At 34.0% G+C, this 14,074-nt stretch overlaps 1 protein-coding gene across 2 annotated transcripts in view; it reads left to right on the top strand.

Annotated features, from left to right (window-relative positions):
• The window catches only part of LOC138335168 (dedicator of cytokinesis protein 1-like), a 61,046-nt gene continuing 46,972 nt past the window's right edge, over window positions 1-14,074 (top strand). For both annotated transcript variants that reach the window (XM_069284134.1, XM_069284135.1), the window contains exons 1-6: window positions 1-155; window positions 2,598-2,681; window positions 11,952-12,048; window positions 12,547-12,643; window positions 13,399-13,488; window positions 13,901-13,956. In XM_069284134.1, the coding sequence (XP_069140235.1) occupies window positions 110-155; window positions 2,598-2,681; window positions 11,952-12,048; window positions 12,547-12,643; window positions 13,399-13,488; window positions 13,901-13,956 (470 nt within the window). In that variant the 5' untranslated portion in view covers window positions 1-109. The remainder of the gene's footprint in view (window positions 156-2,597; window positions 2,682-11,951; window positions 12,049-12,546; window positions 12,644-13,398; window positions 13,489-13,900; window positions 13,957-14,074) is intronic.

Below are 14,074 nucleotides of genomic sequence, written 5' to 3'. Positions count from 1 at the left end.
ACAAAATTAAACCACGTGACATCAATGGCCGTCAGCTTCATCCAAAATGAACCGGAGAATGTTACCTTAGATAAATTTTACGGATATATGGCTTAATCATTCTGCAAACATGATGCAGTGGCACAAAGCCGACAGAAGTCGTAGATACGGAGTCGGTAAGATATATTTTACTAATATCATATTTGTTTGAAGTGAAATAAATGCGATTTTGTAAACGAGGAAGTGAGGCATTTTGACATCGGTGAAAGTGATGCTGATCACAATGCCATCATAGACGTAAACAAGGAGAGCGATATTTATTGTTTTGAAGCAGCCAATATAAGTTAACTTTTTACTACTACCGTATTTTTGAAATCGTTATGTATGGAACAATTAAAATTCTTCAGATAGGAGGAGAAAAAAATGATAAATGTACCAGGAATAAATAAGAAGCTGCATCAACTGTATGCACATTTTTAGACAGTTTTGTTGTTATTTTTACAGGAAACTATCAATAAATACTTCCTTGAACGTGTGCAAAATATCCAATTAAATTCGACCCTTTATGTTTCAGTATTATTAACTGCATATTCATAGCTTAATTAGCCTTCATTTCCATATAATAAAAATTGTAACTTAGTAAAAAGTCATATAAAGATTGTATAAAATACAATGCATTGCCACTAGTAATTAAGACCTTTCTCTCCAAATTTTAATTTTAAACATTCTCAAAACAGAGCTTTAACTCTCAAAAAGCAATATTTTACTAAATATAACAATGTAATGCTACAAAACATATTGCATGAAAATTAATTTGCATTATCAAAAATAAAAGGAAAATGAAAAATATTAATTTAATATCTTTATGACCAGTTGGTATGAACCAAATGCCATATTTATTTTAACCTTATTGCAATTTTTGAAATTATTTCTAAACTTGAAATATCTTGATTTGAGATATACTGTTATACGTACTAATGCAATAGAATTCATCTCTTTAAAATTATAAGGGTTTAATTTATTTTAGCAATTTTATATTGTCGTCCATAAGGGAAAAAAATATATATAAAACGTAATTTCCTACATGTTATTTAATTATCATACTTTTCTATTAATTGAAGTGAAATAAATAAAAGTCATTGCAATGTTTTTTTTTCTTTTATGATATTTTGTATGTGGATGTGTTTATAAAAAATATGCTATGAATGTTATCGATAAACTACCACTTTAATGGCTAGCTAGCGCTTGTTAAAGACTTCTAGCATGTACACTGTATTCTGATCATGATTGCATGTGCATGTATCTACTTGTGTTTAAAAAGTAAAGTTAAATCTTAAACTTTAAACAAAGAAAGGGTATGTATATTTCTAAATAAGTAATAACAGTATATATCAGTTTATCAAGTTGAAAACATGTAGTTCTACATGTACAGTATAGTACTGTCAGTGTCAGTCAAAATTTTATACATGTATTTTTTTATTAATTACCATATCATTTTACAAGTAATACTGTATTTGAGCCAATAAGCACCCCATCCCTATTAATTAGCTCCAGGGGATCCACCTTTTTGAAGCTTCAATTTCACTTTAATACACCTCAAATAAATGCACACTGAAAATATGAAAATTATAACATGTATGTCAATCTCTTTATTTAGTTTCTGTTGAAAATTGATTTATATGGCTAACTAGTTTATATACGTAATTTTGTGGAATGATTTTATGAAAGACCATTGGAATCCAGGTTGGTGAAATTGTGATCTAAAAAAAAAGGAGGTATCAAGCTTATAGGGAGATATACGGTACTTGAAATAATGGTTAGTGTTTTTTTTTTGCTTAATGATGGAGGGAGGGAGGGGGTACTAAATTGTAGTGTTATTTATATATGGTACCCATATCAATATCGTGTGTGTTTCCTGCATGTCCTTTCCATCCTGTCGCTATATATATATTGAGTCCCATCTTGTCACATGTGTCCTGCATGTTAGCTGCCCCTTCATGTTTATTTATATAATTAGGTGGACGCAGTATTTAAGTCTCATAGATATGTCAACTCATTCATGTTGGATATATTTCATGCAATTAATTACTTTCGTTGAATTCTAGCCATATATTGTAGTAATGTTTGACCTGTAGAAATGTAGATGACCTGTAGATGGCCAAATGGTTAAGATGTCATGACATATTTACCACAAGTCCTCTACCACTTGGTTGCGAGTTCAAATCCCATGTGGGGCAGTTGCCAGGTACTTACCGTTGGTCGGTGGTTTTTCTTTTCAGACACTCTGGCTTTCCTCCACTAACAAACCTGGCAAGTCCTTAAATGAATTGGCTGTTAATATAACAGGATGTACATAAACTATAAACCATCCAGTCCCTATTGAGTCTCATTTTGCCACATGTACCCTGTTCATTGTGTCCTCTTAACCCTTAACTGATACATTTAGATGGAAGCATTATTTATGTCTCATAGATATGTCCAGTTAATTCATTTATGCAATCATGATCAATTGATTAAATTCTAGCTATACCATATATATAGACTGTAGTAATGTTTGACCTGTAGAAAAGTATATCGTATGATCAATGAATGTTGTACATGTATTTTGATGATTTCAGCGGTCTACAACTTCCATCTGGACCGACCTCCGTGTCTGAAGCTGAGTGTTGGGGAGTCTGTACATATCCTAGAAGAAACTGAAGGTATTTATTAGTGTAATGATACATAATTATTACAATAGTCTACATGATCCTCGTAAACATGTACATGTAAACATGTCAACTTTCGTATAGAGGAAATTAAAGGTAATTGTATCTGTTTTCCCGGTATATACTTATTATTACAACTGCAGATATATTTTGCGCACATTTATATGCATGTACAGAAAAGGAGGAACATATATACGCCGTGATATACATTTACTACTCGTTCCATAATACCATACATGCAGGTATGAAGGATTTGCGTTTATGCAATATTTCCATAATCTTTTTTAGCACAATTTACAATAAAAAATGAAAATGACTCAAAAATTTCTTTCTAAAAGTCCATTCCAGCCATTTATATAAAGCTTATGCATTTAAGGACCCCATGATATCTGAGGATTATCTTATAATTCTCATGTGTAACACTTGTGATTTGCTTATGTGTAACATTTTGTATTTCTCATTTGTAACACTTGTATTTCTCATGCGTAACATTTTTATATTTCTCATGTGTAACATTTGTATTTCTCATGTGTAATACTTATATTGCTCATGTGCAACACTTGTATTGTTTATGTGTAGAAGTGTAACGATTCACCGATGCATTGATGTATTGCATCGCTTAGTGGTCCATCGATGCATCGTTTGCAGTTTATTAGTATCGTGATACCTAAAAATAAAAATTAAACATTGGAATATCTCTTTTGGTCAACGTCAGCCGAACTTTGTTAGTATTGAAGTGGTGGAATCCCACGAATAGCAAAAGACTAAACTTGTGTCGGCATTTGTGGCCTATAGGCCACTTGCTGGCATGGTCTTATATTGGGTTTCTATCTACTAAATTTAGAAACAGAACATGGGAAATGAATAAAAGTCGCATCTTTTGTAGTAAGTGAATACAACCAACCTAACAACACATTTACAAAGACACCACGACATTCGAAGTGTCTATCAAAATATCCCGATACGCATCATATCGTGAACCCTGTATTATGATACGTATCATATCGTCACATACCTTGCGATACACAGCACTACTTATGTATAAAACTTATATTTCTCATGCGTAACATTTTGTATTTCTCATGTGAAACACTTGTGTTTCTCATGTGTAACACTTGTATTTCTCAAGTTTAACACTTGTATTTCTCATGTGCAACACATGTACAGAGAAGGAGGAAGTGGTCTCATCCTTTTGTATATGTGTTAATGTAGTTCATCCTGTTACAGCTGTGTATAAACACAGGAAATGGCCAGCTATTATAGATATACATTAACACTGTAGGACACAGGAAGTTTATATAAACTGTCCAGATGAAGCTAGGTCAGTGTCATTTCTTATAGCGTTATAAACACAACCCCTGTCTATCAGCTGATAAAGCATGTCTTTGTATACATACTTATGTGTGTCAATGGCTCTTATCTATATGGATGGGGGGCTGTAGCAGCCAACTGGTTTAAGATGTACCTATATATATATGGTACTATGTCCCGACATATTACTTCAAGCGGTATAGCCCTCCACCCTGGGTTACAAGTTCGAATCCAATGTGCAGCAGGTGCTAGGTACTTACCATAGGCTGGTGGGTTTTCTCTGGGTACTCCGGCTTTCTTCCACCCCACACCTGGCATGTCCTAAATGACCCTGGCTATTAATAGAATGTTAAAACAATCAAACTAAACCAATTGATCATGCATGAATGATGATCAGCTGGCAGTTTTAAATTCATATTCATCTTTCTATAGTTGCATTGGTTATATCATTACACCAAAGTATATATCTACATGTATAATAATAGATCGGATTTAAGTATCAACCACACAGCTAAATTAAAGTTCAGAGTCATTAAAATTAATAAAAAGTCCAACAAATGAAATGCTGTTTCTTCATAAATATTTAAATTACCTTTTAATACAATGCATGAACAAAATGAATCTCTTTTGCAATCTTGTCATCTATAAGCTAAACCAAGACAAACACTTTAAGCTTTAATCTAAGAAGTAAATTCAGCTTTGATACTGACATGAATATATAAAAAGTCTTAGTATATCTAGCTGTTATTTTTCTTTTGGGACTCCTGTTTTCCTCCAACATTCAAACCTGGCACATTGATCCTTTTATAGTCTGGTCTCTAAAACCACACTCAAACAAAATCTACAACTTGTACTAGTAGGATGTGTGTAATGGGTATGTATCAGATTATCAGTACATTACAATTGACCTTCTGGTTTGTAGTACATTTGTACAATGAATATTTTATACCTTGACACTAAGAAACTTCTTATAAACAGCTAGGTGTTACAGTGCTTGCGATGGGCTACTATATACAGTATAACTTGTCTAAACCGGTTGTGAACGGGACCAGTCTATTTGTTCGGTTTATACAGGTGTCCGGTTTATAGAGGATAGAACCTTATGACAATATGTTCACATGGAAATCATCATAAGATTTTTTTCTATTACAGCACAAACATTTATTCTCACATATGTACATGGTAGAACACAAAATTCCATCCTAGGTTTTCTTGGTTTCTGAGGTGTACATGAACGATTCATTTCTCTTGGTGTGCTACATTCAAATGAACTCTCAGAAGTTATGTGTATGTTTTATTGTTAGAATTGACCATGAAAAGTATTCACAAATACAATGTACATGTAACAAAACCGTCTAATGAAAAGTGAAAAGTTGTCACTATCTAGCCCTTAGTACACCGGTACAGATAAATCCCCTTAGGCGCCTCATGATCAGTCCCCTGTTGTGAAAGCATTGTTGCCGGTTTGCCCAAGTTAATTTTACAAAGAAAGGTATAGTAACATTACCTAAACAGTTCCGGTTTTCAGAGTAGACAGGTTCCGGATTATGCAGGTTTTGGGTACTATAGTTTATTGAGAAATTTGCCGGGACCAAACAAATTAATCGGTATAGCCAAGTTTCCGGTTTATACAGGGTTCGGTTAAGACAAGTTATACTGTATATATATTTCTATAGTTAATATTAATTCTGCATGTCCTTTAATTGAAAGTCTGTTGGTAAACTGAATCCATGGCCAGAAGAACTTGTGGATTAATATATAAGATTAGGAATTGTATGTTCTATCAAGAAATATTAATATTTATTAATTGCATTTAAATGTATACAATTACATGTGTTCTCATGTGTCAGCACTTGTACACATTAATAATCGAGGTGGTACAAAGCTATACAATGTTATGTCAGCCCATACAGATCAGTAGAACTATGTTAAATCTAATGTATGACAATCTCCAGTATCTACTAACACAGGTTTATGACGCGCAAAAAAAAAAAAAAAATACTAAAAATACTGAAAGGTTGTTTACTTAGCCCTGTATCCCATTTCCAGAAAATGGGGTAATTAATTTTAAAATGCCCTGAACACCACAAAAATCATCCGATCTGAATATTTTTTAGCTTACATTGAAGACAATTCCTTATTAGTCACTATGGTATATGATATGATGGGATTATGGGCGAATTTTATTTATAATCGAAAGGTGAATTACGAGGATTCATGTAAAAATCGTTAGTCGGAAAAGTACATGCTACATCCCCAGGTCACGATTCCCTAATGAACACAGACCGAATAAAATCGCCATCTATTCAATGAATGCATCCCTGAAGTGCAGATCCTCATTATAAACTCACTTACTTATAAAAATTGCACATAAGTATCCCTTAGCGATCCCCAAGCTCCATTTATTGTCATGCAGAACAGATGATCACTGATCTCGGCCATTTTTTGTCTGTCGTCTCCGATTTGTTGTAAGCTCTCTGATTGGTCCACTCGTTCCTAGGAGTCAATCAGAGAGCTTGTATCAAATCGGGGACGACAGACAAAAAATGGCCGAGATCGGTCTGTGCTCATTTATATTAGGGAATCGTGACCTGGGGATGTAGCGTGTACTTTTCCGACTAACGAATTTTACACGAATCCTCGTAATTAAACTTTCGATATGAAATAAAATTCGCCCATAATCCCATCATACCATATACCATAGTGACCAGTAAGGAACTGTCTTCAATGTAAGCTAAAAAATATTCAGATCGGATGATTTTTGTGGTGTTCAGGGCATTTTAAAATTAATTACCCCATTTTCTGGAAATGGGATACAGGGCTAAGAAAACAACCTTTCAGTATTTTCAGTATTTTTAAAAAAAAATTTTGCGCGTCGTAAACCTGTGCTACATGTAATTGTCACATAAAAGATACCTTCATCAGAGGTCGAGAGGCCAATACAGGTTATGAAAAGACAGGGATCTCTCATCCAGCGTGAAATAATAGCAATTGTAAAACACAATACTATTTAACAATTTGAGTTAATGGAATGAAATATTTAGCATTTATTTCAATTTGTAAAAAAAAAGAATAGAATTAAAAAGGAAAAATATCCCATGATCAACCTAGCGCTCTTGTCTTGCTGTCTGGTATAAATAAGTAAACAGTAAAACATGCACCATTGCATATGCTAGAACACCTAATTTATGTTACACTCTGGTGACTGTCCGATATATGACAACCAATGCTTAATAATAATATTATTGATATATTGCAGCTGCCACTATATATATACAGTGCTGTGAGATCATATATCTGCACATGGAAATCTGAAATTTGTTAATTTCTCTATGAGTATATATCTAGAGTGCCATTTGAGAATCAACCCTTTAAAGACAAAGGGTTAAAGCTAAAGGACAATTATTGTGGACACCCATAGGAAGGGATGAGGAATCTGGGTACCCCATGGCCATATATAGTATACTGTAGTGGGACTTTACTTGGTCATTTCACTCAATTATCGGTGACCAGCAAGTTCAATCGGTAGAGCATCAATCTGCAGGCTATAGTATTATATTTGGGGGTTCTGTGTTCCACCACCATCTCTGGTCTTGCCAGTTCATTTTCTTCTGCTCACCTTTTGAAATTTTGATGCAACAAAAAACATACCCATGGTGGTGGTAAAAGGGTCTTGTGTGTATTTGAGGAGGAAGACTTTGAAAAGGAGGGGTGTATCGGGACTGGACTGGGTCGGTCATCAGTGAACTGGTAGCTATATATATAGCTCAATTGGTTGTGTATTCACGATTGGCTAGTGTTCGGTGGTCCTGGGTGCAAGCCCCAGTCTGGTCGATACATTTTCTCCTCTTATGTTACATTAGTACACCACGTGACAGAATACTGGATTCTGATTGGCTACACACATGGGTACTATTTGCAATAGTGCCCAGGCAAGCGGGCACTATTGAAGTTGTGCGAAATTGCACATGAATGTGTTGTGACGTCACCATTACATGACGTCATTATAACACTGTGCTTCGACCAAGACGTCAAGATATGGCGGGCAGGCTGTTGTGTGTGAGGATGGAAGCAAATGTTGCTTTTCTACAGAAGACAGTTCACTAATGTTCCTCTTCTATATTGATCTACTTTTAATCTTCATGAATCTTAATCCCGTTTTTATAGAATCCCATATATATTTCTGCGACAATTTGTATGTTGTACTTTTAATGTAACAACGTAGTGTGGAAATGAAGATAGCGGTGCGAGGTATCACTTATAGCTTGACATGTTTAAATTAAGATGATATGAAAAACGGTCTCATGTCAGGGTGATGTACTAAACCCATTATGGCCTGGTTGAGAGGGCACTATTGCCTCATAGTATTGTCTCATGAAGGGATAGTGCCCTTGCCTTCGGCTCGGGCACTATTCCATCCCTGGACAATACTATGAGGCAATAGTGCCCTCTCAACCAGGCCATAATAGATAAATAGTGTACAGTAGCATATATAAATGTATATATGTTTGTTGTATAATTTTGTGCCAACAAAAGTTTTGTTGATATTATGCACTTAAATTTTTATTGTATTCTGTTAGGAGACAATACTCCATCAGTGAATGCATTGGTTAACAGGTGAATAGGGAAATATGCATTGATATATGATGTCATGCATTCTGATTTATTTATACTATAACAAAATCAATAACATTGATCCTGGACAATCTTGAGTCACCTGTCACTACAAAGCTGTGCTATCAATGCTGAAGTAATATACAAATATAACCCTTCTCTTCAATTCAATAAAATGCAATTAAATTTAAACTTTGATAGAGAGATTTATTGATCACTAGGTTCTATGGGAGTTCAAAATTGGATTGAAATGTGAATTATTATCTGTCCGAGGACAACCCCATCAATCAGTTATTCAGTATTTCCATGGTTACCTTTCTTGTCTTATCGGTTTGTTGAGAGAATTGTGTTTTCGTTTAGAGATGTGTTGTTAGATTAACAACATATGTGAGTACTACAGCTAACATTAACATTTTAGGGAGCTGTATGTATAGAGAGGGCCAGCTAAATGTGACAGGCCACATCACATTATGTAAAGTAAAGAAATATTAATTATACTAAACTACAAATTCATAACAGGTGCAAAGTTCTGCTGCACATGGTTTTAAAGTAACAGAGAAAAAAATTGCACATGCACATTAAAGATTTCTTATTTTTCAGATGTTTGAAATTTAGTCAGAAACATGAAACATTCTTTGAAACATAAAACACTAAGTTATGCATTTAAAGTGTTATGGAGATTACTTCAAGATGATGTATGTTTGAAAGTGTTTCTAATATTCATATGTACAGCTATAGCTAGCTAGCTAGCTGCATGTGTAATATACACAAATGTATTCAAAATAATTTATGAGCTTTGTTGTTACATACAATACAGCCAGCTAATCCATTTTAAAAATGAAATAAGATGATTAAAAGAGGCAAGACTTAATTAGATGAGTCATGAAACCAGTATAAAATTGATAATGAGCATGCTATATATATGATATAAAATGGAGGCACAATTAACTTTGATATTATCAGAAATACTGTATTTTTATTATTGCAGGTCTTCAGATGAAAAAGTTACTAGCTTTATAAACATGATTTTATATATTGCTAATTTAGAGCTTACAATACATGTATATATATATATAAGGCCCTTAGGATCGATGTGCATATGTTTGGGAAAAACATCAGGATGGTTAACATTTTATAATGAGGTAAAAACAGTATAAAGCTAGTATATTAATAATCGGAAATAAAAGGCCAAAACAAATTCAAATTAAAATCAAAATCATTTCTATGGAACATATATTCAGCCACTATAGGGCCTTCTTCAGTCCAAAATCTTAACATTTTAAGTCAGTTACTGGTTTATCCCCTACATGTATATGGCTTAGCTATATATATAGACTATTCTGGATGGTTAACAATTTTCTATGTGTTTTTATGAACAAACTAAAGGATGAGCTTGTATGATTTTAGATTGTAATGATTATTATCATAAGACATCCATGCAACAAGAAGTGGTATACCAAACAGTTGTAAGCAAAACTACGCAAAAGGAACCCCCACATACACCTTCCCCTCTAGTTCTTAAATGAAATAAGAGGATAAATGAATTTAAAATAGCAAAAAAGATTTTATAAAACAGTGATTTATAGACAGATATTTGAGGATCTTGCTCGTGTTTGATTTACATTGTGTGTTCAGAATCTCTAAATATATCTTCTGGATGTAGATTATATTGATATAGAAAAAAAATCTGTATTTTAAGCCCATCAATAACATCTATATACACAGTTGACCATGGTTGATGGTTGACTGTAGTGGTTTTATCGTCCTACACACATGTTGACAGTTAAGATGAGCCTGCTGTGGTGTGACATCTTCAATCTTACATGCTCTGTCGATCTGTCACTGGTCCACCGACTCTTAACTCTAGTAGATTAAAATTTGATAGGGTCAGGGGTCACATGCAGCCTTTCCTCCCCCTGTATCACTGTTTGTTACAGTGTTTATATAATGGATGGGGGGAGTACAAGTGAGGATTTTAGGGGGAATAGGTTGGATACACACCAGGATCACTTCCTTGTTTGAAGCTTCACTTTCTATACTGATTTCATTTATTTTAAAATGTTCAGAAAATACATTTAAACATTAACTCCACAGAATAAACATACCATATTTGACCCAATAAGGGCTCTTTGGTAGGATGACTCCCCATGCCATCTTGATCGGCCTTTTTGGGATTAGTGTACTAGATTCAGCGACCCATCTCTTGAATTTCAACATTTGGAAAAATAAACCTTTTGTAGCAATTACTGACAAACATGTGATAACACTATGGAATTAGACTGATCACAATTAAACAATGATTTGACTGAAAGGGATCAAGGTCCAGATCGATGCTTGTTGTGGTAGAGTCCTGATGATCTGATACCCTGGTGATCATGATTTACACACCCTTGAAAAATTGAATAAATTAAAAACAAACTTTATTTTACATCGATTGCGGAACAAGCTATACAACTTAAAGCTTATGCAGATCACTTTCAATGGCCCAAATGTAAGCGGGAGAGGTCTTAGTGTAAGGTGGAAATTGGAGTGCCTGGAAAAAACCCAATTCATAATCGGGCAGGTAACCCCGGCCCTAACCTTGAAAGGCGAGCAGCTTAATCAATACATCATCCGATTACCCCTAAAAGGGAAGTATCCTGTATGACCCTACCTGTTGATATAGAACATTACAAGGTACAAGTATCTGGTCACACTTACTCCCACAATATAACTTGATTTATATATAGTGTATACGAAGGACTCCAGCTTCTCTCACAATGGTAATTCAAATCATTTGGTTATTTGCATAAAATTCTGGGGTCCCAATTTTGTTTTTCCTTCTTTATCTTTGTATTTCATGATCAACTCTGTGTATTTTGCATCAATTTTTACATGTATATGCAAATGTAACTGTTAATAGGAAGTCAAGCAAATGTACTACACAAACTTTTATTTTTTGTAAGCAGTTACATAATTATATATATAAGAAAGCAAATTCTTATGTTTTAATTATAATCTTGTTCATAAGAATTGTTTACAATTTGTTGTTTTCTGTGGGGCTTTATGTAACGGTCAGTGTATATTATCAATAATATTATATTTCCTGGTGTTTTTTATCAATGTTTGTATATATACTCACCCCTGGAGACACATTTGGACTCTTCAAATTCAAAGACAGGAACAGTTCATTATGAATTTTCAGGGGTGAATGGTCATGATTTGATACTGCACATTTAACAGGTGTGTCAGCGTATATATATGAAACCAGTAGTAGCTATATATGGGTACGAGGAATCAGATGTATAATTTTGTATATGAGATGGTATAATCGCTATTCATGTTAATTTCTATTTCTAGGATGGTACTGGGGTTACACCACGAGAAACAAGAACCAGCGAGGGGTTTTCCCCAAAACTTACGTACATATAAAGGAAGCTGCTGTGCTTACAACTGGGTAAGGGACGACCATTTAAAAAAAAAAGGAAAAAAAAATGGATGAAGAAAGAAAAGGAAATAAACAAGAGTTGACTTCAGTTAACGCAACAAACTTTCTCATCTCTGTAATCATATTCCGGATTTGAATATTACATAGTTATCTGCACTTGCGGGTAAGTATTGAGTGTGACGTCATGTTTTTGCGAGCGTAACGTCATACTTTTCGGAAAAAATGACGTGAATTACACTCACAAAATTATGACGTAACAATCGATACCTACCTGCAAGGGAGCTAACTCTGTAATATGCCAAGACGGAATAGAGATAATCACAGAAATGATAAATAAGTTCTTGATTTTGTCTCGTTTAGATATTACGTTATTACTCTCCTTTGTCTTTGAATAAGGATATAAATTGTCATCCAGTTTCTTGTAATAAATCATATAATGCTATGGTGTGTTTGCCCTTAACTGCTTTATAATTACACTTTTCGAGTTTGAAATGTTTCTGTTTCCAGCTCACTTGAAACAATCGCTCCAAAGGAACTTCCGTTGTCTCAGGAGATCAATGCTGTCCTAAGAGAATGGCATGGCATGTGGAAACAGTACTTTGTGGTATGTTCATTTCAATTTTTACAAAGTTCAGAGGTCAGAAATGAGGTTCAGAGGTCAGTAATAAGTTCAGAGGTCAAAATTAAATGGAGCCATATGCATTGGGATGAGCATCAGGCATGAAAGATTAACTTTAACCAATTTTATTGGTCACCATTGAATGGATTAGATCGAGGCCTTAGTAGGATGCAGAGGTCAAGAGGTCATTGATAGAGGGGTCAGATGTCATCATTAAAGGGAACCAGAGGTCAATTTTGGGATTCAGAGGTCAACATATATAAGGATTCAGAGTCGAGGTTACCATTATAGGGGGCAAAGGGTATTGTTTAAGGAGTTGGAGGTCAATATCAAGATTCGGAGGACAGAGGTCAATATGTGATCAGGGATAAGTAATTAATATTTAAAATTAAAAACAAATGTATATAGTCTGTTGTAACTCCTGATTGGTAAATTATTTGATTTTGTTCAATTATTATGAATTCTAGCTTTAAATATTTGGTTATGCTTATTTCTTGCATTAATATATAGTATTACATGTAAAAACCAGCCCTTGTCTAATCAGGATCTCTGAACACTACTCCAGCATAATTGTATGACATTTTCCTGCTTAATTGATAGTAATTAGAATCTGTATAATACTGGAGCCTAGCTAGTATACCGGACAAATATGCTGCTCCAGGCTCATAAGTTGAAACAATGCACAATATGTTTTATTACAAAAGGCCCTAAAGTTCTATAAAATGTTCTTCTTTCAACAGGACAGAAAACCAGACTTTGGGAAGATCATGGACATGATGCAGGAACTGATCCATTGGAGACGGAAAATCATGTCCAGGAAGCTGACTGCGGTAAGGGAGAAATCATTGTTACTACAAATAATCAAGTTTTCCCTGTATTGGAAAAAACACTGTAAAGTGGTTATTTATGTTTTCATTGAAATCCGTGAATTTTAAACACCAGTGAAATGTTCAGAAATTAATTAAGAACATAGTTAAAAGAATTATTGGAATCAGGGAACTGTGAAATTTAACTTTCATGAATAGATGGAGAAATTTCTGTCGTTAGAGAGTGTTTATTTCAAGTAGTTTATATTAGGGATTGTTCAGTTTATATGAGAAGTCTCATCACCTTGTTTAGGGGAGTATTCTTCATTATGAAAAGTTTGATAGAAATTGGGTGTTGATATTTGAATGTTTAATTATACATTGTGTTAATTACAAAAGGAAGATTCGTCTTCAATTTCAATTTCTTTCATTTTAGGAGGAGTTACGTGATTTGCAGCAGAAGATATCATCTAAGATTGATATTGGAAATGAGTAAGTGCTTGTTAGAGCAAGGTGGCAACACCTAAATCTCACAAGTCAGGAATTTAAAATCATATTCCAATTTCATTTTTTTGCTTTTTGCAAATGTTTTGTTAATTCAAAAAGAAAA

This window comes from Argopecten irradians, chromosome 11 (assembly GCF_041381155.1).
Source record: "Argopecten irradians isolate NY chromosome 11, Ai_NY, whole genome shotgun sequence".
Lineage (NCBI taxonomy): Eukaryota > Metazoa > Mollusca > Bivalvia > Pectinida > Pectinidae > Argopecten > Argopecten irradians.
This window is presented reverse-complemented; position numbering and strand designations above follow the sequence as displayed.